A 27,502-nucleotide genomic window follows, 5' to 3' on the forward strand; every position below is an offset into this window, starting at 1 on the left:
TGTAAAGCCAGGCTTACCCTCCTGGTGGGAGAGTCCGAATTTCGGTGATGCTGCAACCAAAAAAGTTGCTAACAATCAGCAAAATTTTTGCTGATATCGATAAAACTGATATCGATGTGGGTTGTTGATATCGGACTATATTGTCTGCCAAACGATATATATTTTTCAAGCCCTAATTTCTTTAGTCATAGAACCCCACTTTAAACACTTGCAGTCTGGGAACTGCCTGTTCAGAACATCTGCCAGCCAGCACTGCTTTCATAGCAATTTTCTCTTCCCTTTATGATGGTGAAATTAGAGATATAATGCAATTCACACAGTTCACAATGCAAATGATTCTGTGCTACACAGGTGAGGATTGAACAGTTACTTTGAATTCAGAACTGTTCTGGTTATTCAAATAAAAACAAATTCAAGCATTCAGTTCACTCGCAGTACTTAGCTGTAACAGGGTGTATTATAGGAGTGGTGCAGTGAAAATGTAAACGATCCCCTCTTCCTACCCCAAAAGTAGTTCAGCCACGTTTGGTGTCTTCTTTAGTTTTGCAATGGAGCTATGAGGCTAACGTAGCTGACAAGTAATGGAAGCTTATGTACAGTAGGGGTGGACGACATGGAAAAAATACAATACCACGATATTTGAAGACATTTGTATGTTTCCATGGAGTTTGATATGTGGGAAAAAATGTTTATTTAATGTTTCACATATTGCACTGAACTAAATTCGATTAAAGTCTAATTATGCTATCTTTGTAATGAAACATGCAGTTAGCCAGTACTATTTTTATATTTCTACTGTAAACCATGCAAATTGTGTCATAATTTATCGTAATTTATCGTGATAATATTCGTATTACCCATCCATAATGTACACCACCAATTAGCCTTGTGCTAACTGCATGGCTAAATCATTCACCACAAACCCTGTCAAGTTGCTAAGTAATCTCAAATAGACTTGCTTATGGGGTTTCTTCCACTGTATGACATACTGTTATGTATAAAAATGTGCCTCGCATAACTAAAAACAGCATTAGCTTGAAGACTGAATTTCATCTCTACCTTTGTCTATTTTTATAAGTAACAGTTTCTGCTGACACCTAATGTCTCAGCTGACAAACTACGTTTGGGATAAGAGGAAAGTGTCAGATTTCTCACAGAAATAAAAAAAACTATATGATGATCCAAAATAAAATCCCAAATGAACTAAAAATGCCACTGCAAACCTGACAAAGATGTGTGTGTATAAACTCTCCTTGGCTGGTAATTTTGTGCGTCTTTGTCACCGAGCAGCTGGAGGTGGCCTGGTGTGGAGTGAATGTTTTAGGCCGCTGCGCTCTGACAGAACTGCTGGATGTTGTCCGCGAGCTGCAGGCAGTGGAGGATTCGGCTCCGCTCTGCCTGCAGCTCCTCGGTGGGCACCTCGCCCTGCAGCTTGCGGCCGAACAGCACCAGGTCCTGCATGAAGAGGCCCACGGGCTCCCTCTGACCGGCCGGCAGCTCCGTCAGGGTGCAGGAGTCGAAGCGCAGGTGGATGTGTTTGGCCCGGCCCATGCCTACACCCCGCTCCTCGATCCAGGTGAGAGGTCTGTGGTTGGAGGAGGATGTGTAAGAAAGTTACTCTTCCCTCCAGCCTGTTCAGAGCCATTTAATACTGGACATTTGGATGTATGGGATGAGAATTACTGTATTATTATAAATGAAACGGCATAAAGCACAAAATAACGTCAAAGTTTCATGAGTGCTCTGTGGAGCTTGCTGCAGTAGCTAGATTTTCATTAGTGCACTGTCAGCTCCAACTTACTTCTGATCCTTGGTTAAGAAGTGGGCAGTCAACTTCATATACTTTTTCTCCTCATCCTCAGCCAGCGTTGCCTCCTTAACAGTGAGTTTGCCAAAAAGGTCGACCAGCCAGGTTAGACGAGCGATGCCGCTAAAGGAGGGGAACCCAAAGTCAGGCTTCAGGGAGCCTCCTGAAGGAACATGGTAGAACAGAGACATTATGGCATTCTGATAACAGAGCACCACTGGTCCCAACACAAATTTTCAAAGAGCACATGCATAGAAAAAAACCTGTTGTTTAAAGATTTATGTTTTATTTTTGGTGTAGTTTGGTTGATAAACAGGTCATCTACATGAAATGCTTTTTTCGTCCCAAAAAATAATGTAATAAATACATGTCAAATTATTCAACAATCCCTCTTTTATGTGAAACAGTTGTCAGTATATCCATATAAAAATTCAATGTAGTTTCTTTTCGCCTCTAAAATGTCAGGTGGTGCAACCGTACAGCCATATGCTGATTAAGTAAACTATCAAAAAAGATAATTTAGATAAATTTTGGCATGAATTTATGTTTGACAACTTTAAAGTATAAACCATATTGCAAAATAAGGCAACTTTAAAAGTGCTCAATTCACTAAAAAAACATTGTTCGCAAGTTCTTACTTCCTCAAATATCAGGTGGCACCACCAAGAACAAAGGACTTTTATTTTGATATACTTTTACAAAAAGGGGCCAGGGTGTTGCATCATATAGAAGACCCTAAGTGAGCTTCATGATGCAATACCACGGTCAGCAGCCCTTTCACAAATTTTGGAAAAAATGTGATTGTTCAGTCATGGTTAGAACGGTTCAGTTGACCATGAAAACCATGAAAATGTGTATTTTTTTTATTAAAATGTTTGTTTATTTGTAAAAATGAATTACAAAGTCAAGTTCAAGGACAAAGGTTTCTACAGGTGTCGAGCAGATGCCTGTTTTATTTTAAATTAGTATGAAAAGTCAGGCGGCACAACCAACCCTAACCCATAGTCATAATCATTCATTTTTACACCACCATTTTCCAACCTCGCTTTATCCCTTAGATTAAAAGGGTATTTGTTACTGTGCCTTTAAGACTATTATATGTAAACTCTGCTTTGATTGTGTTGTTCCTCATTAAAAACAGGCTATAGGTGAAGAGGTAAATATATGTAATACATGTATTGAGTTGTGTGACATTACAGAAACCACAACCTCAGAGTTTCCATATATGGACTGTATGGATAGCAGAGTGAGCAGTAGATTTTCACATTTTAACAGTGTTTACAACAGTGTTTACATCTACATGCTGCATGTAAACTCTTTAACTGAAGACAAAAAGCAAGGATCTATGGGCACTTTAACTCTTTCAGGAATTGTAATAGAACTGTGAACCTGTGAAATGCAGGCTTCCCTCTTCCAGCTGTTTCCCAGCTATGTCTTTCTTCAGCTGCTTGTAGTCTGGAGTGAAGAGCTCGATATGTTCCTCGTGCAGAACTAAGCCTAAAAATGCACAATGGGATATAATGATAAAACTAGCTTTACTGATGGTGTGGCATATTTCACCACTGGTATATTCGACTCAGCCACTGGAATATTACTTAGCTACTGGCATATTTCACTGCGTGACCAGCATATTTCACTCATCCTTTGGTATATTACTTAGTTGCTGGCATATTTCACTCAGCCACCGGCATATTTTACTCAGCCACCGGCATATTTCATGCAGTGACCGGCATATTCCACTCAGCCACTGGTATATTACTTAGTTACTGGCATATTTCACTCAGTGACCGGCATATTACATGCAGTGACCGGCATATTCCTTTCAACCACTGGTATATTACTTAGTTACTGGCATATTCCACTCAGCCACCAGCATATTTCACTCAGTTACTGGTATATTCCACTCAGCCACTGGTATATTCCACTCAGCCACTGGTATATTACTTAGTTACTGGCATATTCCACTGAGCCACTGGCATAATTCACTCCTCCACTGGCATATCTTAACTTCATCTGAGCACTGTCCAATAGCAGTAGAGCTAAAGGACACTGCTACTGGACAATCCTCACTTTGGGTTTAAGTTACCCAGCTTATGGAGAAAGCCTGCTTTGTGGAATACGGCCTAGGACAGGGAACCGCTGTACTAGTTTAACACTGGGGTTAAACTTGTCTGGGTGGTAGATATCCAGAGGGCAAGGTCGGGCAATATTTCTCCTGAGAAGCGAGAACCAAAAAAAAGACAAAGCGCTCACTTCAGCACCAGCATGTCATAAACATTAACCTCCAAAAGCTAACTGTAGGGTCAGTTTCAGGTCAGCTCACCTTTCTGCTGGGCCAAATCCCACAGATCAGCTGCAGAGCTGTAGCTGAGGGCCATCGGGTACTCCACACACACATGCTTCCCCGCGTTCAGAAACTGCCTGAGTGGAAAAGAGGCAACAGTGTAATAATCATGAGTTAAATTAAGTAGCAGTTAAAGGCTCTCCGAGATGTTTTGAGTCGAACACTGTCTTTAAGAAAGGGCTGGCATTGTTAGTATGGTATGGTAGTCTGTATCAGGATAACGTGACTCAATACTATCATCACAGCATGAAAACACATGGTAAACACTTCAGTTGGGTAATACATTATCAACAGCTTTATTTCTTTAACCTCTTCATTATCCTGCATATGTTTCTGAATTTCTGCCTGATGTATTATTCGCTTGTATATCCTGTCCAATAACTAATTAAAAAAACCTTTATAGTGAATAATGGGCGTCTGGTGCTGCACACAAGTCCTAGTTTCCACTCACTTTTACATTTAATATGATTTAAAGTCTGATTTATTATCACGTATAGCATATAGCACATACACAGTGTACGTAGTTCACTGTTGAAAGAGCTGGTTCAGTTACAAACTGTTATGGCAAGCACAGCTCAAAGAGGAAGGGGCCACATGCAGGGAGAACACAATAGGCCCCTTGGCCACTTTCCTGCACTGCCCTCTCAAATGTCCTCAGGCTATAGATCTGTGGTGGGAGGTGCATCTGTGCATTTAGGGACTGTAGAATTGGATTTTTAAGTGTTTTTATTGGGCAGTGCTGACTTTGGGTTTAAGTTGTCTGGCTAACTGAGAAATCCTGCTGGTGTGGGTTTCCTCTTCCTCAATGATAAGCGCTTCAGTGCTAATTTGAGGAGAATCTGAATTATTGTGCACAAAATTAACTTTTCATTTTGAACTTTTTCATAGTTAGAAAAAAACACTGTCCCGCTTACTGGGATTTATACTTTTAAGAAGTTGTATTATGTAGTTTTTAAACTTGTAACTTTTCTAGCACCAGTGCTACGTGCTTAAAAAGCTTATGAATATGTTGCTGAAGTCTATAGGAGGTGATCGTAATTGTCAGGAGGAGCAAATCGTCCTCAAAATCGGCCCGATTATCCTGTAGTGTGGGCCAGGCTTAACTCTAATACATCTGATCCAGCCAGTCCATCATATCTGAAGAGGTTAGTTAGCTGGAGCAGGTGAAGCAGAGTATGGTTGGAACCAGAATCAGCAGAAAGGTAGATCTCCAGGACGAGGGTTGGTGACCATTGCCCCACAGAATACACTGATTGTAAAACTAAGGCCCAATCCCTTTTCTTATTTTTTACCCCGACCCCTTGTTTTCGAGTGTCACCTTTGTAGGGGAAGATTTTAACCACTACCCTTGTAACCTCCAAGTGGTAGTGGTTAAAGTCTTCCCTATGAAACGGAACCCTCAAATAAAAAAGAACATTACTTCATTAACAGCTACTAGTGCTGCTCTGTAGGTGACCCTGCCAGTCTGCAGTGATAGTGAAAGTTCAGCAACCTCGCTGCTGGGCTTTAGTCACATTTAGGGCATCGTATGCCTTCAAAGAGGGGGATACGACAATTATTTATTATCGCCCACCGCTAATTCTTCAGTGATATGAAGCTGAAGTCAGATATTCTCCAGCTTCTTATTCAAATTTTCCCGTTCCACCTTAAATGGTGCAACAGTCCTCAAGCCTGAGACACCAGAATGTAACTGCTGCACCATTTAAGGTGGAACGGGTAATTTAAATACCGAGACGTCAGCAAACTACTAGGGATTTTTTTTATGCTTGTTATGAAGAAAAGGACCATAATACACTGAAATGACATTAAACTAAGGTAATACAGTGGCTACTATAATTTTTAATAGAGAAAATTCTCACATTTGTGGGTTTCTTTGTTCGTTTGCACAGCCATCTTCCTGGTTTTTCTTTTTTTCTCATAACACTCTGTTTGGGGTGTGTCTCTGAGAAACCTCTGTTTGGAGGGCCATGTACCCCTAACACTTCGTCCTACTCCCCTATATCAACAGAAATCAGAACACCCTACCCCTAGGCGTGACCACACAAAACCGGGGGGTTAAGGGTTACGTTGTAGGGTGAAACAGGATTGGGCCTAAGTATCGCTCTGTACGTCTGCGGACCATCTGTTGTTTATTTACGGTTTTCTCTGTAGCATTAAAGCATATTCGGCTTTTCATCCATAGCTAACTGAGATGAGATTGGAACCTTTGCTTTTGTCAAGTTACAAAACATTCTCATTATCTCCTCAAATGTCTTTGCTATTTAACACAAAATATTGCCACTTAACAAAACAGACTGTCCCCTGATCTTCCTATAATTCACTCCTCATACTCTACAGGATGTATTACATATATAAAGTATTACAGTATTTTTACAGTAACTTTACACTTCTTTTTCCCCATATTGGTCCTTATTCATCAAAGCTGTGCAAAGAAAAACACAATTTGACCATCTTTAATAAGGTACAAATTATTCTGCATTTAATTCATGAAACTTTCGTATGTTGTGGATACAAGCAGAGATCTGAGCGCAAATGATGAAGCAGCTTCAGTGCGTGAAATCAAGCGCCAGGCGACCAGCGCCTCATTTACATATAATTTACATGAAGCTCACCCTAATTCATGCAGATGTTTAAGTAGGGAACCAATAAAACAACTGCCTTAAGGTGTTTGTGAGCCAGTGGCTGTGCTCATAGGTGGAGTGTTCAAATTATGACTAATGGAAAGAATAAAATGTGTAAAAAACAAAATGTTTTTTAAAATGGAAGAATGAAGTGATTGTGTAGTGTGATTATTCTCCAAAGTACCATATTTAAATGCTGTATTATAGCAGTGTATGAGATGTTTCTGCACTAGCTGTGTTTTGTATAGTGTATTTTTTGGCAGGAGTCAGTATTACAAAACAAAAGCATAGTGTAATATGTCTTTAAATAGAACATTACGTAGTTGTTTCTATTAATGTGCATGTAATATAAGTTCATTCACCTTTGTTCTGGATTGCCATCTGCACAAATTATTTGTGTTATTGTTATTGTAGGTGATATTGATAATAGTTTTGGTTAGTTAGCCACAAATCAGGCCTTTTTTTCAGGTTGTTAAATGTTTATCAAATTTACAGGCACTCTAACCAGAAGTGAGTTTGATCGTACAGATACACCAAAGATTAAACTGATGAATATCAAAAACTGTCTGAAATTTGAATGCGCTTGTTTTGTGCTCAGATCTGACTATACGCAACTGTCATGAAAAAGAGCCATTATTTTAAAAAATTATTGCATGCAACATGCATAGAACTAATTAGGAGCCACTGTCTTTTATCCGATTACACAACTGGGGCTAGAAAAAAAATCCACTACAACTCAGGCAAATCAAAATACACTGTAAATGTGAATTGTGGCTCTTACCTGATGTGCTCTTCATGGCTGGAGTTTTCTGTGCACACGAAGGCCACCTGAATGTCATTCCTGTTCAGAGCCTCGTCAACGGAGATCTGTTTGACTCCGTGCTGCTCCGGCAGCGTCCTCCTACACAAAAGATATCGATCAATAAAGCTCTGGTCTGACAGGTATGGTGAAGAACTCTATATCGGAACACTCCGTCAATAAGATATGGACAAAATACTTGAACTCTGCTACATATCACTGACATAACCATGCTATAAAGATGTCATGGCTGATGTCATACGCTGTCATGGCAAATTTTGTTCAATAATGTAAAACCATTTTGGTGATACATTTTGGTCAATTTGAAGTGCTCATCTTTCTGCTCTTTCGCTTTCTTTTCTTTCACGGTTAAGGTTAAGTCTGTTTAAGTCTGTATGAACACAGTAGCTGTTCTGTGGACAGCAATGATATGCAAAAAAATGTCTTGTGGAGACTTTTTTGCATATTTAAAATAATTATAATAATAAATAAATTAAAAATATAAGGAGCATATGCTGTTCTAAAACCTCTGTATACTGTTCAGCGTTGACAGTGTCTTTCCAAATGTGTAAGCTGCCCATGCCACACGCACTAATGCAACCCCATTCCATCAGAGATGCAGGCTTTTAAACTGTGTAACAACCTGGATGGTCCCTCTCCTCTTGAGTCCGCGGGACACGGCATCCGTTTCCAAAAAGAATTAAACATTTTGATTCATCTGAACAGTTTTCCATTTTGCCTCAGTCCATTTTAAATGAGCTTTGGCCCAGAGAAGACGGCAGCGTTTCTGAATCATGTTGCAATATGGCTTCTTCTTTTCATGATACAGCTTTAACTTGCATTTGTGGACGGCACGGCAAACTGTGTTCACAGACAATGATTTCTGGAAGTGTTCCTGAGCCCATGCAGTGATTTCCAGTACAGAATCATGCCTGTTTTCAATGCAGTGCTGCCTGAGGGCCCAAAATCACAAGCATCCAATATTGACCGTCTGCCTCGTCCCTTGTGTACAGGGATTTCTCCAGATTCTCTGAATCTTTTGATGATAATATGTATTGTAGTTGATGGGACATACAAGGTCTTCGCAATTTTATGATGAGGAACATTTTTCTGAAATTGTTCCACAATTTTTAGATGCGTTTTTTCACAGATTGGTGAATCTCTGCCCATCTTTGCTCTTTTTACACCCAGTCATGTGAGTCAGTTTTTTTAATGGGTTTTGACTTTGTCTATGCTATGGATTACTGGTTGTCCAGCAAAGGCATAAATGACAAATCACTTGGAATAACATTTTCAGCGATTATATGCAAAAAAAAAATCTTGTGGAGACTTTTTTTGTGAGTCAGTTTTTTTTTTTGTTTTTGTTTTTTTTTACATGGGTTTTGGACTTTCTACCTGATGCTATGGATTACTGGTCAGCCCGTTTGTCCAGCAGAGCACAAATAAACAGACAGGGCAGTAAATGTTTTCCTAACCCTCACCCTAACATACATATTTTCTGAACTGGGCTCATAAAATGCTTATCTTTCTGCTGTTTGGCTTTCTTTCATCACACAGTTTTGGGAGTCGACCTTGAAGAAGCAACAGAAACATTCCCTGCAGAAGATTAACAGCGGGCCAAAACGAGAAGAGCGAGCAACGAATGTGACTCCTATTAATATCCCTTTCTATTCTGAGTCTTTCTGTCCTTTGTATTGTTTAAAAAGCTGATGCTATAGATTATCAGATGGCCTGTTTGTCCAGTTAAGACACAAATAAACAGACAGAGCAGTAAATGTTTGCCTAAAGTACATATTTTTCTGAACTGGGCTCATGAGTGCTTATCTTTCTGCTCTTCGGCTTTCTTATCATCTCACAGTTTAGGAGTCGGCCCTGAAGAAGCCACAGCAACGTTCACAGCAGAATATTATTGAAGGGTCAAAATGAGGTGCATGAGCAACGAATGTGACTCATTAATATTTGTCTATTTTAACCTGAATTAATAAGCATAAACTTTCAATAGGATGAAACTTACAACCAAACACTCTTATTTGCTTTTGCTGGTGTTTTTTAATGACTTTACTGCTTGTGGCAAACTGGTTATTTATATATTTAGCATCTAAATGAAATAGTCTAATGGATTTACCCTTTAAACTGCAGGCGTACTACTCAGTTATTAATCTTAAGACCTTTTATTCATTAACTACTGTGACTTCCTTGAAACTAATATGCAAGTTATTATAAGGACTATATCTTGTGGCCAACTGGTTATTAAAATAGCATCTTAATGGATTAACCCTTTAAATCTAGGCTTATTTTTCACTTAATAAACTGTTATATTTGATATCTTTTTATATAATGTTACTATAAATTGTACTTCTATACTTTATACCCTACACTAGACTTAATTTAACGGGAGTATTAGACCCTGGATTTAAGGGAGTATTAGACCCTTGAAGTCTTACTGCACGCCATTACAATCACATGCAAAATTTTGGGCCTCCAAATATCAAATGACACATTTTTGTTGAGTTTTGTTAAGTGAACACATCCTCCACAGAGAACACATTTCTGCACAGTTTAAGTATAATATATGTAATGTGGCCTGTGCAAAAGTTATGACACATTTTAAATGTATAATATATTATATTGAATTTATTAATATATATATTCAGTAAATAAATTGTGCACTAAACTGTGCACTAAAATAAACAGAAAATTCCATACTTAAGTGTGTTCTCTGTAGAGGATGTGTTAACTTATTTTCGCTAAGGGGAATTTATTTACTTATTTGTCCATAATTCAATCATTGAGAGGTAAACAAAGCCATTCAGTGCAGTTTGATTACATACTGACTCATAATATCTACACTAGCTATAGGCTAACAGCTTTTAGGTATATAGTATATCTATACTATTTACTATCAAATATGACCAGTGAACCTACATGAGCCCTCTGAGTATTGTTACGTGCTGTTAATGATGGTAAAATAGTGGCAAATCTGAAAAATAAGTTTAGGAACTTTAGGAACTATCTGGCCTTACAACTGCTTGAGGGTACCACTCATAAATAAATATTTAAATTAAAAAATAAATAAATAAATAATAAAAAATGCTTTGTTTCCTCTCAAAACTACTCTAAACAGTGTCTCAGGCATCAGACAGCATGATAATAACCCTTTCATGTAATAATCTTCTGTAAAGAAGGTTTTAGAGGGTTAAACTCTTCAGACGTCTGGTTCCCATCATCACCACTGTGAACAATTCTGACTCGGTATGTTTTTCTAGAACCAAGCATTTCACATCAAACCACTCTCAAATCTTTACCATTTGGTGAAATAAAAAACAAAGAAAACAAACAGTGGAATTCCCCTTTAACCCTGTGGATTACAGGAGCATTCTGTCCTATTCAGAGGAACTAACCTGGACACAAATCCCTTCACGGTGAATTTTTCTGCAGCGCTGGAGGACAGAGGAGCGAGCAGGTCTCGTATCCTCACAGACCCGGCGATGCCCACACCTACTACCACGGACCCCAACATGTCACCTGGGGAAAAGAGCACAAGGTCAGGGGGTAAACGGGTGCTTTATTTAACCTTACGCAAGGCTCCATGAAGCCTGCATGAAAAGTGCATGGCTGCAAAACAGTGCTATACAACAACTCTAGGAGCCAACAGTGAACAATCCACTTTGATTAGTATTCTTTAGGAAATGATCAACTACATCACAAAAATGCCAGTTATGATATCACAATTCAGAATTATTTCTAAAAATGCACTAAATACATGATTTTATGATTTATCTGAGGAACTGTTTACACACTCGCGCAATATAGACCATTAAAACTATAGATTATTATTTTTAGACAGGTTTATGTTTAAAATAGCCTTACAATTTTATTTTTGGACAAAAAAAAGAAAGAAAGCTATTTTAACACACTGGGAAAACAAAGCACAAAACATTTAAAAAAACATACATACATTTTACAATATAACATAAAATTTATGGCATATTTAAATTTTATTATTATGTAACATTTTTTTTTCCAATACATTAAACTCAACAAATAAACAGACACAGTGCACTAAACACTAAAATTAGCACAAAAGTGCCATATGTAATCTGTTTCCTGTTGAGGACACTTAGAAAACCATGACCGAGGTTGTTCAAACTTTTGAATACGGCTGTATCACAATATTTCGAATTTCAAAGACTATATTTTAAAAAGTACGATCAAAAACTACGAATTCAATGATGTTTATTAAATGTTGCACACTGCACTTAATCCAGTTAAACAGGACTAATTATGCTCTCTTCTTAAAGAATCATGTAGTCGGTCAGTGTCCTTTACGTACTGACCATATCCACAGAAAAAATGTGCCGTAATTTATTTTATAATAATAATGATAAATATCATCATATTACCCATCCCTAGATGCAACTCATCACTATGTCACAACATTTCAGCATAATTCGCTTTGATTATACAGTAGAATTCTGAATTATTTCTAAAAATTCACTGAAAACATAAGAAACAAACATATAATAACACAACATTTTTCTTTTTAGATTTTTTTAGATGTTTGTAAAAAGACTCAGTTTCACTTCTGGCCAAAAAACCAAGCAAATACTGAAACAAAACTGTAATTAGTTTTAACATTACAAAATTGATGGTATCGAATCGTCACCACCAGACTTTTCCACCCCTAATAGGAGCCTAAAGGAGAAGAAATGTGTTGTATATGGTTCTATATAGAACCTTTTTTTTAATGTTTCTATACACTTAAAAAAGATGGTTCTTCAAATGTTCATTAGTATAGAAAATGATTTTGTATAGAACCCTAAACACTCAAAGAACCCATTGCATGATGAAAGCGTTCCTTGCATCATGCAGTGGTTCTTCAGGTTGATAGAAAATGTACTGTTCACAGTTCTATATGAAACCTTTAAGAAAATAGTTCTATATAGAACCAAAAAGGGTTCTTCTATTGTAACAAGCTTGACATCGTAACAACAGAAGAACCCTTTTTGGTGCAATATAGATGTACGCCATTTTCAAAAAGATTCTACATAGAACCATCCACAGCACATTCTCCATCAATCTGAAGAACCATTTCATGATGCAAAGAACCTTTTAATCATGCAAAGGGTTCTTTGAGTGTTCATGGTTCTATACAGAGCTATTTTCTTTACTAAAGAATATTTAAAGACTTATCATTTTTAAGACTGTATAGCACCAAAAAGGCTTCTGCTATTGTTATGATGTCAACTTGTAACGACAGAAGGACCCTTTTGGTGCTGTGTAGAACCCTATACAACACATTCTCCATCATTCTGAAGAACCATTTCACCATGCAAAGAACAATTTAAGCACGAAACGGAACTCATGGTTCTAAACAGAACCACTCACTTTACTAAAGAACCCTTGAAGAACCATCTCTATTAAGAATGTGGCTGAGTTTACTATAGATTCTTGTTCATTGTAGAGACTCGGGTCTTTACAGTGGTGATGAATGGAACCAGGCGTCACAATGTCTACAACACAAATATAGCCATTTTATTTACTATCCAAAAGCTCCGAATAACCTAGACGTGTCTCCTGAGTTTATATATGTAATGTTGATGATGTTAAAATAGTCCTAAATCTGAAAAGAAAAAGGTTTTCTTTGGGGACTATTTTGCCTTACAAAGCCCTGCATGTATCCCTCCGCTGCGAATAGATTGAAATGAATGGATTCAAGTCTCTAACAATTTAGTGTAATAGATTTCTGTGAGGGAGTTTTTAGAGGTGGACGTCTGGTTCCTATCACCACCACTGTGAACAATTCTGACTCGGCAAGTGTATCTAGAACGAAGCATTTCACACCAAACGACTCCGAATGGCTTTGTTTTCATGTCAACCATTTAATTAGGTACAATTTTTCGCCTTTCACAGTTTTCGCTGTTCTGGTAGTGAGGCTGGTTCACTGTATCGTCTGACTGAAGCGTTCAGCTTCACTGACGGACAGTCTGAGGCTACAGAGGCTGCTTTGTTCAGAAAACACAACAAAAACACGAACATGTGAGGAAATTATACACCGCAGTATTACAGACTGACCCTGTATGGTCTGCATGGTGTCACTTACCACTGAGAGTCTTTCTGCTGTCCACCTAAGAGCGGCTCACTCTCCCATCTGCAGTGATATAACCTAACTCGCAACTTTCATAACTCGCACTGTAGAGGGGGCTGAGCGGGTTGCCAGATTGCACAGTTAACTCCCCGTGAGGTGCTTTTGCATATAAGTGCTTTTACATGTGGGGAAAAATACATTCGGAATGTTTTATAGCCATAATTTGGACTTTCTGTATGCTTAATTGGGCAATATAAAATGCGATTGCCTTTATGAAAGTATTTAATGGTAAATAGTAATATGAAAACATTTCATTTCCCATAAACCACTTTTACGATATTCTATAATTGTTTCTGAAAAAAATGTAGCACTGTTTTACTATTCCTTAAATGTAAATAGAAAATTTAATAGCTTTTTTGGTCAATAAAAGTAAATATTTTCAGTTACAACACCCACTTCTTTTTTTTGTCGGACATGTTTATTATCTAAAACAGTTATTGTGCATGGACTCTTTATAAAAAGATAAAACTTCATTGTAAGTTGGCTTCTTTTACGAATTTTCGGTCCATCTTAAATGGTGGACATACATCTTAAATTACCCGAAATGGCGCAGCAGTAAACGGAGCTGCCGTACCATTTAAGGTGGAACGGAAATTTTTGGAGAGCTTTTTTGGTTAACAAAAAATAAACATTTCTCGTAACATCACCTACTTGTCCGTTGTTGGACATACTTATTATCTGAAACACTTAATGTGCTTGAATGTTTCATTTATAAAAACGATGTGACTTCTTTTTATCGCCTTTTTTCTCATTGTCGGTCCACCTTAAATGGTGCAGCAGCGAATGTAACCGCCGTACCATTTAAGGTGGAACGGAACAATATGAAGAGCCTCCTGTTTAACAGTAAAGCTGGTTGTTGCCAGGAAAACGATCTGACCGTACCAGCTGTGGCGTTGCAAATTTGCCTTCTAAACAGATTATTCTTAACTTATTGTTTTTATTTAGCATTGTTATTTTCCTTACAGTGACTTGTGGCAGTTATATCTACATTCCGGTGCTTTAATGTGTGTTTTTAAGGTGATTGTGAGCGCTTAACCGGCGCTTAAACGGTTAAAGAAGGTTCTCCGGTTCAAAACAAAGATGGCCGCTCCCATGCGGCACAGTGCAGTGTGACGTCTTCAGTCTGAAGTCACGGTCAGTGAAGCCGGGCATCTTCTTCAGAAGACTTTAAAGCGGGTTCGTTTTGGTGCTTTGAAAGTATTTCCACGACGTATCGCTTCATTTTGGGCGTGTGTGTAAATGCCATTTGCAGTGTTTGATAGTGATGTGGACTAAACCTGGCGAGGTCTAACGTTACTGACATTTTCAGAATGGAAAGGTAACCTGGCTCCTTTTTCTCAGTTTTAATCCACTAAATGGCTGGGCTAAGTTAGCTATCGGTCACCAACCATGCTTACAGAGGTCTACCGTCCAGCAGAGTTTAGTACAAACCTTAACTTGCTGGTTCAAGTCTCCTCATAAGACCTTGGTTGCGTCCCAATTCGATCTTGTGCGAGCTTGCGTACTCGCGGACTTCCTCGAGCTGGGACGCGGGAAGGTGTTTTAGGGTGGGGTGCTGAAATGTTAAGCAGCGTATGCGTGACGTGAGCAATGACGACATGCTAAAGTATTAGCCTTTTTTAAATTTATTTACGAATTTACACCAAACAGAGCGTGTCATATAGTGCTATAATGAGGCGATACGTACATCTAACTAACACTACAAACTTTATGCAAATGAGCTGGGTAGGCATTCAGTGGTTGTACAAGGATATACAGTTGTTGATAAAATGTTATTATTCTATGTTAGATTATTTCTTAAAATTAAAAACAATACTAGGCTGCTCTGGGGCTCACAACTGGCCTATAACTCTGCATGTCCCTCTTTGAAATTCAACCTGCTTGTTTTTGTGACGCGCCCGCTCTTTTCAGCTCCCTGTAACGAAAATATGGTGTCCACTTAAAGCTGGATTAGGTGATCAATAAGTGTAAGGTAGTTTATGAAAAAATCCAATACTCGGAATATTTATATTTTTTGGCATAATTTGAAATTACCAGCTGCCCTTTACATTATATCAAAGTTTCATGATGAATGGACCAAGAGAAGTACTTCAGAATTTCTTGGAATCAATTATTTCTCCATTAACTCCTGTAAAGCAGCCTTTTTGTTGATGTTTGCATGTACAAATAAAATACTGAGTCCACTCATTTGACACACGTATTCATGTGATTTGCAGAATCCCTCCTGAGATGGAGTGATTCCTTGGAAGAAGTGCAGGTGAAGTAACTCGGACACATTTCTGTCCTGCTCAGTTGAGCTCAAATGCTCAGTAGCGCTTTATATTCAACAAACATACACTACAAAAGTATGTGGACACCCCTCCTAATTATTGAGTTCAAGTGTTTCAGCCACCCTTATTGCTAACAAGTGTATAAAATCAAGCGCATTCCGTTCAGTTTCCATAGACAAACACTGGCAGTAGAATAGGTTGTACTGAAGAGCTCAGTGACTTTAAAAGTGGCACTGTCATAGAATGTCACCTTTGCTGCAAGTCAGTTCTTGAAATTTCTGCCCTGCTAGATCTGCCCCAGACAACTGTAAGTGGTATTATTGTGAAACAGAAGCATCTAGGAGCAACAGCTCAGCCACAAAGCGGTAGACCACGCAAATACACAGAGCGAGTGGTTCATCAGTGTTGTTGTCATACTGCATCACTCACTACAGAGTCCCAAACTGCATCTGGAAGCAACATCAGCACAAGAACGGTGCATCGGGAGCTTCATGAAATAGGTTTTCATGGTCGAGCAGCTGCACACAAGCCTAAGATCACTATGCACAATGCCACATGTCGGATGGAGGGGTGTGAAGCACACAACCACTGCACTCTGGAGCAGTGGAAACGTACTCTGGAGTGATTAATAATGCTTCACTTGCATCTGGCAGTCTGATGGATGAATCTGGGTTTGGCAGTTGCCAGGAGAACGTGACCTACTGGAATGCACGGAGCCAACAGTAAAGTTTGGTTGAGGAGGGATAATGATCTGGGGCTGTTTGTCAGGGTTTTGGCCCCTTAGTTTCAGTAAAGGGTGATGTTAATGCTACAGCATACAAAGACACTTTAGACAATTATATGCTTTCAACTTTCTGGCAACAGTTTGAGGAAGAGCCTTTCCTGTTCCAGCATGACTGAGCCCCTGTGCAGAAAGCAAGCTCTATAAAGACATGGTTGGATGAGTTTGGTGTGGAGGAACTCCAGTGACCTGCACAGAGCCCTGACCTCAACTGAACCCCACTGAACCCCTTTTTTTTTTAGGATGAATTGGAATGTCGGTTGTGAGCCAGGCCTTCTCATCCAACATCATTGCCTGACCTCACAGATGCTCTTCTGGATGAATAGGCAAAAATTCCCACAAAGACTCCAAGCTCTTGTAGAAGCCTTCCAGAAGAGTGGAGGGCAATTCCTCATTAATTGCCATGGTTTTGGAATGACATGTTCAGCAAGCTCATGGGTGTGATGCTCAGGTGTCCACAAACTTTTGGCCAGATAGTTTACATTTCTCCTGTACTCTTACTCAGACTGTAATGACTGCACCACTGCTTCTCCAGGTTTCCTAAGTGATTCGGAGCTTGAGAGCGTCTTTCAGGATGGGCCGCTCCACCAGCCTTCTGCAGCAGATGACAATATTTGTCACCGTGGTAACCGGCGGAGGCTGCGGCATGATGTACTACCTCATGCAGAGTGAGTGGTCAGAATCAGTGAGCATATAAGAATTCTTTTCCAAAATCAGTCTGTTGATTGGGTGTCTGCATTGCATATGTTTTTAATGTCAGTGCTTCTTAAATTCTACATGTTGTTTCTTCGATTACTGTTACATTCTGTTGCAAAACATGACTTTTAGTTCAGTATTATTTGTTGTTAAAAGATGGTATTGAAAAAGTATAACATGAAATGTTTATTTATATAGCAGTTTTCATTTTAGTTACAATGAAAGCGCTTTACACAGAAATATGAGTAAAACACTGGAGAGATAAAATACCCTGGTCTAAATAAAACGACAGCACAATTACAAGCAATAGGAGAAAATGAGCCCCAGTACTTCTAGACAGACAGTTGTATTCAAAAGTTTGGGTTCGGTCAAATTCCCTGTTTTATTGATTTTTGAAGTAAAAATACATCCTCTACAGTGCATATTTTAGTGCACAATTTATAGTTTATTTAACATATCAGAAAAAATAAAACATAAATTGTGGCCTGTGCAAAGGTTTTGGCATATTTTATGTTTTTTTTATTCAGTAAGTTGGCAAATAAATAGAAATTGTGCCTTAAAATGTGCAGAAAAAAAAACAACAAAACAGTCAACAAAATCATTTGAACAGGAGTGTTCAAATGTTTGCATATGACAGTATGCTTACCTTAACAAAAATATTTTTAATCTGGATTTAAAAACACGTGTCACTGTTTTTAAAAACGACCCACAACCAAGTGAGCAGTAAGAAATCCTAGGAGATTGCAGTAAGCCTGTCTCATCTGAGTGAAGAGGCCGGGCGAGCTACAGTGTTTCAACAGATCAGTTCGTTTTAAATAGTGCCTAAATATCATATTAAAAAGACATTTAAATAGAGGTTTAAACATCTTAAGCCAGACTTAAACAGAACTTTAAAAAAGCCAGTGTGAACTGAATGAGACCAGAGTGAAAAAGGAATATAGTTCAGGAGTCAAAGTCAAGGTATTGGTATCAAAAATGATATTCTGCCCTCAGCTGTTTATCATACAGTGTCAGAAACCACCAAAGCAAGTCTGTTTGAGACTTTCCAGCTTAATGTGATGATATGTTTGCCACTTAACAAGTTAAAAAGTCTTGGCTGAACACCCACATTTTGGGGTAATGGGAAGATCATGTATATTTGCTGTACTGTCCCTCTAATGGTCCATTTCTTCTTGTCAAAAATGCCCCCCCAGAAAACTTTGCTAAATCGGAGTACCATCGTTTGGCTATTGAGCAGCTGAACAGAAACTCCACGGCCATGGCCAGCCTGGGGGCTCCACCACTGAAGATCCATAATATCCACTTGACTGATCGGCACAACCGTGTGGACCACACAAACGCTCAGGTCAGGCTTTTTTGGATGATGATGTTAAGGAATACATTTATGATGCTGAACATATTACTTAACAGTAATGATTAGAGATGCATCAATAACGATACTGGTTTCGGCTGTCGACCCAATACCTCGCTCATTCACCTGTACCCGTAAAAATACACAGATACCAACACCCAGTGTGATGAACGTCTAGTGTACGCTAACAGGCTAATGAACAAATGACTTCAGATGATTTTAGTCCCTTTTTAAACACATGCAGAAGCAATTACAACCACTTCCCCAATAAGAGTGAACGAACTAGGCCAGCTAAACAGAGGCAAAAAGGTCAACATTTGCTACAAAAGTCCATACATACCGATTTTACTCTATTTGACCGAATAGAATTGCAAAGTGAAACTTTACTATAGCGATTTTTTAAAAAATGTCTTTGTTGAATAGTCTGTAGACAGTGTTGTCCTTCCATGTACATCACCACCTGCTCTTAGTTTCAGTGCACAGTGTGATACAAGTTAGCCGAGCTGCTGCAACACAGTTTCTCAGCATGTTTGCTCAGTACTCGGACGCACAGTGTGTTATTTCAAGTGAAGCAGCTTTATTGGTAATTGTCTGTAGACAAGCTGCCTATGGAGGCTGCATTTCACTTAGCATGTCAGTCTGATCGAGCATTTTTGAGAATATAAATCGTAGGCCTTGTCCATATATGATAGTCTATTCAAACAACGGTGTGAGCCGCCCAGTAATGATATTTCTAAAATGATACCGTGTATGTTTGGCTTTAGAGGACATTCAGATACTGCTGAGCCAATCAAAAGACTCCAAGAAGGGCTCCCGAGTGGCGCAACCATCTAAGTGTTGGCCCTATCATCAGGAGATCGTGAGTTTGATCCCTGGTGATGCTACAGCCATCCGTAGCCGGCTGTCCAATGACGTTGCGTGAGCGGCAGCTCGAAAAGAAGCGGTGGTTGGCTTCACAGGTCTCGGAGGAAGCCTGTGTTAGCCTTCACCCTCCTAGCGTTGATAGCATCGTGTGATTGGGGGAGTCCTAACTAGCGGGCAGAATTGGAGACGACTAAATTGGGGAGAAAATCGGGTAAAAATTAAAAAAATAATTAAAAAAAAAAAGACTCCAAGAAGATGTGAAACCCAAAACATAACTGTGCTACACGGGCTGTTGTTGAAAGACACAATGAGGATCAAAACTATGAAACATACAGAAGCACTTTTCTGACATGAAACAAAACCCGCTCTTCTCCCAGGGCCCAGAGCCGACTCTAGTATTTTGGGGGTCCTAGGCAGGATATTATTTGGGTGGCCCCCATCTGCCTTGGCACTACCCCAGACTTACACCATGTAAACGGTTCAAAAATAAAAGCGGAGAGAATAATTTTTCCTCTAAGGCCTCAAGCTGTTGTTTTGAATTATCAGTTATCATGCTTGGTCTCTTTGTTCATTTAACTGAAAAGCTGACTGTCTTTCTTTTACTGTGCTTGATTTGTAGCTGAAAATTCCAGTGACTGGATCCAAGACAGGGGGCTATCTGTACACAACCTCCACCAGAGACACCCTCATGAACAGGTGTGCTCCTTCTTCACCTTCCAAATTTCTTGGTACTTCGTATCATTTAGATACAAACCTCTAAATTCAGGGCTTGAATATACTTGCAAAGACAAGGTTAAAAGTTGAAAGACCTTAAACTATCGGTCAGTAATCAAATGCACCATGAGGTTAATGTAACTAACTAGTAATGAAATCTTATGTTCCACCAGTTAGCATCGGACAAACCGTGCAGTGGTGGTAAAAAACGTGACGCTTGAATTTTGTCTGTCAATTTTATTGGTAGCACTATGTCATACAATGTCAGAAAGCATATAAGCAAGTCTATTAGAGATTACTGAACAACTTGCCGCAGTTAGCCAATGCTAATTGGTGGGGTATATGCTTCCATTAGTTGTTAGATACATTAGCCTTGTGCCTCTAGGTTAAAACTAAAGGAGCAAACTTCAGACACCAAGCTGAGCTTTTTCACTGAACTACTACTTTAAACATGATTATCACCTGGTATCTTATATGTATATGAAATTCAGATAACATCACCCATTTGATAAAGGTAACAGTTTAGAACTATTTGAAAAGACCTGGAAACGTATTACATTCAACAAACACCAGCATATTAACTCAGTTCTTGCCAAACTTGCAAATCCAAGCCTCACACTTTTCAACAAGAATTGTCAGTTTAATTTTCCCATTATAGTAGAACCCTAAATACTAAAAGGTGCAGTGTTTTGTGTTCATATCAGTGTTGTAGCTTTACATAGCTTTGCATTTGTGGCTTGTTCACGGTGAAAAGGATCTTGGACAGTTACTCTTGATCAGAGGATAACCAGTATCATTCTCAAAGACCAAAAAGAAATGCATGAATCCAGTTTACCTTCATTTAACAGTGCAGTGTGTAAGATTTAGTGACATCTAGTGGTGAGTTTGCAGATTGCAACCAACTGAATACTCCTCCCTTTCCATGCATGGAGTAGAACCCATGTGTCAGACGAAAGGCCCGCGGGCCAGATCAGGCCCGCAAAAGTGTTTTCATTTTCTGTTAATATTAGCCCGTTTCACAATGCGCTGCACTACAGTCCCCAGCATGCACTTCAACGTAATGTGCGCTCTGCCTCTAATACCCCAACAATAGTCTATGGGACAGCTGTTACACCTCAATTCTACACAATTCTACACCAGTCATGTCACCAAATGCATTTCAGCTGCAGTTCAACCATTATAAATACTTAATGTTCAGCTCAGCAGCTCAGAAACTGAGCCTAAGTCTTATTGAACTTACAGGAAAGAAAGGATGCCAGGAGTCTAGTTTAAGCATATAGCTAGGTTTAAAAGACCGAGCAGCTGGAGACGTTTACATTGGGAATATTTCAAGTATTACTGTAATATTTTAAGCTCTACTACAAGTGTCTGTATTTTACTGCTGAAGTTGAACAATGGCCGGTTCGGGTTACAGCACAACGTTACTTAAAAATGAAATAAAAACTTTTTTTTTCTCTGGCCCACAGATTTGATGAGATTTTTTAATATGGCCCTTTTACTTGTTGAGTTTGACACCCCTGAAGTGGAACCTATGGTGGCTGTCATATTTCCGTTTCTTTGCTGACAAGGATTCAACCACTCTTGCTTTTTCTTGTGCTAAATAACACATATGATCCTCCATTTGTCAAATGTGGGTTCTCAAACTACTCGCAACACAAAATGGTTGGCTAGCACTGGCAGCAACCACTGATTCTTCTTCTTTCTACGTCCCACAACCGGTGCTATAGCACTACCAAAACTCAAAAGGCGCTCTCCAGAGCCAGTGTTTGGCTTGTCCATTCTGGGCTGTTGTAGAACCATAGCAGTGGAATCATTGTGCAAAATACTCCCTGGTATTTGGGGGGGTCCCATGTTGGCTGGCTACTCTCAGCGTTGGCTGGCTGCTAACTCACTCACCACAGCAGTGTTGATGGTAACTTCACTGGCAACAAAATGTTTAATAATCCTTCTTTTGAAAATGCTCTTTTCTAATTTGGTAATTCACTCCTCAACACATTAACTGAGATCTTCAGTTTGAGAAGTGAGTAACAATTCACTCTTCACACCAAACTCTTGGGTAGTCGGGCAAGAGTTTAGATTTGGAAATACACTATGATGTAGTGTAAAGTTTTTCAGAGGTATCCTGGGCTTAGTTACAGTTTCTAGGCTATGAAGGATCCACTGGGTGGTCCAAGAGGTTAATTAGATGGTTCCGGACCCCCCCCAGCCAGGACCTGTGTATTTCGCACCTTGGGCGCAATATGGCGGCCTCTGATGCAAGAGGACCCACGAAAATGTGCATCCTTTTTTACGTTTTCGTCCGCCTGTGTTCTCTCACTACAGTACCCAGCATGCTTTGTGCAGATACGTCATAGAATAAGTAAGTAAAGAAATCCACTGATGTAGAGGCTAATAAATATAGGCAGGATATTCCTATCTGGCTATCTGGCTTCTTTCTGCATTAGTCAGCTAGCAAAAAATTTAGATAGGCCCCAACTATCCACCCCAAAGTACTTGTAGTTTCTCAAACGTTACTTCCACCTTAACGATACATCATAAGAAAGGAGTTTCCTCGTATTTAAAGCTGAAAATCTCAATGTGGGCACTATTGTAGCACCACTACAGGAGGCGAGTAGGCATGTTTACAGTAGATATCGTGATGAACACATTTTTCACTTAGGCTGTAAAGTCCATTTAACCATCTCATATTGTGCATGCAATTGTCTGGACTAAAGAACATTCAAGAACAAGATGCTTGAAAGCATCATAAATGACAAGAAATGATTATTAGCATTATAGGCTACTTCACTCAGTAATACTAACATTGCTAACAGTGACTGAGAGCAGTTACCACTGAGCAAATGTTAGCATTTTAGCAGGAGTATTTCTTTTTGTCTGTTGGCAGACGCTTATTTCGTCTGACACTGTTTATGGTGCTCTATCGCTGACCCTGATCAGTGCTGTAGCTACCCACATGTAGAGTGTAGGCTTATTTTACAGCCCCCGTTCGTTCCAAAGGTAACTACGTAGCGGCACATGTTCCTTTGAAAATTCTGGTCTTTCTAATTTCCCATGAAATCGTTCGGTTGTGGGGTTCGCCAGAAAACATATTCAGATCAGCAGGAAGCCAGACATAACTCCAAGTTGTTGGTGCCGTTCATGAGGAAATTGCGTGTTTGGAAAGTTGTGCGCTTTCACAGGAATCCTGTATCAGAGACACAAACCAGTAGGCTGGCGCTTCCGGCGCTTCTACCCAAATCAGGGAGGGATGCAGGAAGTGGTGGGTGTGGCCAAAATCCCAGTGATGGAAATTCTATGATAAAACATACGGAAATGCAATACCTGGGCTTTCAACATGCTTTATGTTTGAATTTCTCAGTAAGTTTTCTGTATAAATGTATTTGAAGATAAGGCTACAGAGCCCTGCTGGTGACAGCCCTTCTTAATGAAAATAATGTGGGACCGCAACTTAGTAAGGTATGGGTACAGAATCTTAATGCATGGCCACAACTTAGTAAGGCATGTGAATGAGAGTAGTAAGTTAAAAGCCACAATTTAGAAAGGCATGCAAACGAGATCAGTAAGAGAAAGCCATAGCTTAGTAAGATGTAGAACTATAATTAAGTCTCAGCCACAAATATTAAGGTGTATGAACGAGATAATTAAATATTAAGGTGTATGAATGAGATAATTAAATATTAAGGTATATGAACAAGGTAATTAGGTCTTGGCCACAAATAGTAAAGTGTATGAACGAGATAATTAAATACTAAGGTGTATGAACGAGATAATTAAGCCTCGGCTGCAAATAGTAAGGTGTATGAACGAGATAATTAAATGTTAAGGTGTATGAAGGTGATAATTAAGTCAAGGGCACAGATAGTAAGGTGTATGAACAAGATAATTAAATATTAAGGTGTATGAACAAGATACTTGTAGAGGCCACAAATAGTAAGGTGTATGAACGAGATAATTGAATAGTAAGGTGTATGAACGAGATAATTAAATAGTAAGGTGTATGAGTGAGAGAATTAATTCATGGCCACGACTTAATAAACTGTGGGAATGAGATAATTACGTCTTGGCCACAACTTAGTAAGGCATGCAAATGAGATATTTAAGCCATGACCACAACTTAGTAAGGCATGGAAACAAGATGATTAAGGCAAAGCCATGACATGGTAAACCATGAGAATGAGATAATAAGGTCATGACCACAATACGATGTGAGAACAAGATAATGAAGTCCTCATAATTAAGTTGTGGCTATGACTTAGTAAGGTGTGGTAACAAGATAACTAAGTCACGGTTACAACTTAGTAAGTGATAATTAAGTTGAAGCCGCCACTTTGTCAGGCATGGCAATGAGATATTTAAACCATGGCCACAATTTGGTGAAATTCAGGAATGAGTTAATGAAGTTGTGATAAGTAAGTAATGGCCACGACTTAGTGAAGCATGGGAATGATATAATCAAATCATGGCCCCAACTTGCTAAGGTGTGGAAACGAGATAATTAAGTCATGGCCACAATTTGGTGAGGTGTGGGAATGAGATATTGAAGTTGTGAAAAGTGATGGCCACGAGATAATTAAGTCATGGTCACAAATTATTAAGTCATGGGAACGAGAGGATTAAGTTGTAGCCACAACTTAGTAAAGCATGGGAATGATATAATCAAATCATGGCCACCACTTGTTAAGGTGTGGAAACGAGATTAATGAAGTTGTGATAATTAAGTCATGCCCATTACTTAGTAAGGTGTGAGAGTGAGGCATTCCCAGGCCTTACTAAATCATGGCAACAACTTAATTATCATGTTTAATACCTTACTAAGTCATGGTCATGCATCAAAGATCCGGTTCCCACTCCTTAGTTAGCTGCACCTATGAAGGGATTTCACCAAAAAGACTCCACATCAAGCAGAAACTGGGAATTTAATGGCATTTTAGAAGGGAATTTCCTTGGTGTTTCAAAGCTAACTGAATGCTTTCTCTCAGTGGTGGGAAAGAGAGGTTAAACATGTTTATTTACAGGTGTATGGTGATGTAAACAAACCTCAGAAGATGATTTAGAGGTGGGGCAAAAGCCATTACATTTCGATGGAATTTTACAGGAACTTGAGAATTTTGCAATATGAATAGTGCACCATGATAAATTTCTCAGTATGATCAGGAACATGAACTAACAATGTAAAAGGTTTCAGGTTGACTTTGCTTCCTCTTACTGGAACTTTCTCTGCAGATGGTGTCTCCAGCGAGTGGCTCTACAGCTCAGGACTGGTGAGATCATTGATATTTTCCCTGAAACCGAATCTGAATAGTTTTATGAAGATGGAGACCTTGGGTCTTGTGAGAACTGCATGAGCACACACTGAATCAGCTGCATCACAGTGCCTGTTTTAATGACGAATGCTGACTTTTAAAAGAGTAAAAAGAGTTCAGCTGTGCCATTCAGTGAAAAAAGCAGAGTGGAAGAAAAAGAGAACATGTTTGAAGGACAGTAACAGTTCTTATGCGGTAATGTGTATTAAAATGAAGACGCTCTGACGGAAAAAAAATCCAATAAAAACATCAAGTAACCCTGTGAAAATCTTCATCTGAATACATTCGTTTCATTTGAATCAAGTTAGTAATAAAAAAAAGTGCATGATGTTTGTCAGAAGAGTTCATATTTTTGTGACTGATGTGTTATAAAACAGATTTCATCTTTCTAAATGTTTGCAGTTGCCAAACCAGCACTGATCACCGGAATATAGATCAATAATGTCTAAGGCTAAACAGCGAGATGTAACACTTAAAGGAACATTCATTCATTTAAAATTTTTTATATCATTTGAAAATACCTGCCAGCCTTTACATTGTGTGAGAATTTTGTGATGAATGGACGAATAGAAATGGTCCCAAATTATTGGGAAAAAAAACTTCTTACATTAAATTCCATTATAAGTTAAGATTGTTTTTCTTTTCTCCTGTAAAGTTACTGTTTGAGATAAGAGGTTTTGTTCCATCAGCGACATCATATTCATGTCCATTCACAATCGGATCGTTGCGTAAGTGGCTGTTTGATATTATGTCGCATTCCAACATGGAGCCATTCAGAAACGTTTAGCTAATCAAGATGTACAAAAATCAAATGTAAACTAGATTTTCAGCTTCATAGCTGAGAAAGCAAGTTAACATTCATTAAAGGGTTTTAATCGTGGCATCATTTTTTGATATCAAGAGCAATTTTAACTCGCAATCAACAGATTCATCACCTTGGGGAAGGGGTCCACAGCACGACCCATGTTACAAAATGTTCTTCAGCACGTTGCATGTAGTTACACATTTCCACCAGAGAGGTCTCCAGATCCCCAAAACTTACATAGTGCAGCTTTACCTGGTTATATGAAGATCATTCTTTGACAGTTATGTAAAATACATATCAGACTGCACACATGCAGACCTTACAAGCCACATTTTAGAGTTTCCTCAGCTCCCAACGCATCTGATGCAACAAACAAACTAATAAACAAGCCTTTGCTGAGTTGCTGAAGGTATGTTCTTTTTTTTTGTTGTATTTTTTAAAGGGAAAAATTAAAGATTTTGATTTATCATGAGTTTAATTTTTAAATAAAAATGTTTGTTATTGAAAAAACGTGGTCCCTGTTTTCCATGTCACTACTGAAATACAGAATTTTAGTCCATAGATGGAGCCTTATTTTAACCACACCCCTACATTTTAGAGCAGGAAGTGAGGCTGCATCCCTGTCCCTCATGGCCACATAGTGAGCAGTTAGATTGTCTTGGAGTAATTGTGTCCTAAAGTCTGGAAATCAATCAATCAAGTTGTGTAACATTAAGATTTGTCACTACCGAAACACTTTGTGTGGGTACAGCTGTTCCAAGCTGTGTTTGCCAGTCATGTACTGGCTAGCATCTTTGAGTTCTGCTGAAATGACCTAAAATTGTCACTACTGAAACACATTTTCTGCAATTTTTTGTGTTTTAATGAAAAATATTATGTTTTTATGTGCGTACTGGCTAGCAGTTTTGAGTTCTGCAGTTTCCTAAAATTGTCACTACTGAAACAGTTGGTAAGGTTTCAGCAGTGTTATGATTGGTTTGGTAGTGACAAAATGGAATG

The 27,502-nt window shown here is 38.9% G+C and overlaps 2 protein-coding genes across 4 annotated transcripts; one reads left to right on the top strand and one right to left on the bottom strand.

Annotated features, from left to right (window-relative positions):
• On the bottom strand, window positions 1-15,251 carry blvra (biliverdin reductase A). 2 transcript variants are annotated; one of them, XM_036596767.1, is made up of 7 exons: window positions 15,151-15,251; window positions 10,973-11,096; window positions 7,554-7,673; window positions 4,131-4,228; window positions 3,197-3,304; window positions 1,802-1,970; window positions 1-1,585 (listed from the first exon to the last, which is right to left on the bottom strand). In XM_036596767.1, exons 2-7 carry the CDS (start codon window positions 11,089-11,091, stop codon window positions 1,321-1,323), a joined length of 879 nt encoding a protein of 292 aa, XP_036452660.1. In that variant the 5' UTR covers window positions 11,092-11,096; window positions 15,151-15,251; the 3' UTR covers window positions 1-1,320. The 2 variants fall into 2 exon arrangements, with proteins under 2 accessions (XP_036452660.1, XP_036452659.1); XM_036596766.1 differs by lacking the exon at window positions 15,151-15,251 and adding an exon at window positions 13,675-13,764.
• Window positions 14,590-25,972, top strand: LOC118825908 (cytochrome c oxidase assembly factor 1 homolog). Of its 2 annotated transcripts, none has more exons than XM_036596770.1 (6): window positions 14,590-15,037; window positions 15,936-15,976; window positions 17,306-17,438; window positions 18,660-18,811; window positions 20,301-20,377; window positions 25,619-25,972. In XM_036596770.1, exons 3-6 carry the CDS (start codon window positions 17,345-17,347, stop codon window positions 25,695-25,697), a joined length of 402 nt encoding a protein of 133 aa, XP_036452663.1. In that variant the 5' UTR covers window positions 14,590-15,037; window positions 15,936-15,976; window positions 17,306-17,344; the 3' UTR covers window positions 25,698-25,972. The 2 variants fall into 2 exon arrangements, with proteins under 2 accessions (XP_036452663.1, XP_036452662.1); XM_036596769.1 differs by having other exon boundaries at window positions 14,593-14,895.
• Window positions 25,973-27,502: the final 1,530 nt, after the last annotated feature.

Source organism: Colossoma macropomum, unplaced genomic scaffold (genome assembly GCF_904425465.1).
Source record: "Colossoma macropomum unplaced genomic scaffold, Colossoma_macropomum, whole genome shotgun sequence".
In the NCBI taxonomy this organism is placed as follows: domain Eukaryota; kingdom Metazoa; phylum Chordata; class Actinopteri; order Characiformes; family Serrasalmidae; genus Colossoma; species Colossoma macropomum.

What these genes read in the sequence shown, in the direction of transcription:
- blvra (XM_036596767.1), bottom strand. Translation starts at nt 11,091, where the DNA reads ATGTTGGGGTCCGTGGTAGTAGGTGTGGGCATCGCCGGGTCTGTGAGG. An exon ending in AGCCATGAAGAGCACATCAG is followed by an intron (nt 4,229 to 7,553) that starts GTAAGAGCCACA and finishes TTTTCCACTCAG; the next exon opens with GCAGTTTCTGAACGCGGGGA. An exon ending in GGATTTGGCCCAGCAGAAAG is followed by an intron (nt 3,305 to 4,130) that starts GTGAGCTGACCT and finishes GTGCATTTTTAG; the next exon opens with GCTTAGTTCTGCACGAGGAA.
- LOC118825908 (XM_036596770.1), top strand. Translation starts at nt 17,345, where the DNA reads ATGGGCCGCTCCACCAGCCTTCTGCAGCAGATGACAATATTTGTCACC. An exon ending in GATGTACTACCTCATGCAGA is followed by an intron (nt 17,439 to 18,659) that starts GTGAGTGGTCAG and finishes ATGCCCCCCCAG; the next exon opens with AAAACTTTGCTAAATCGGAG. An exon ending in TGGACCACACAAACGCTCAG is followed by an intron (nt 18,812 to 20,300) that starts GTCAGGCTTTTT and finishes CTTGATTTGTAG; the next exon opens with CTGAAAATTCCAGTGACTGG.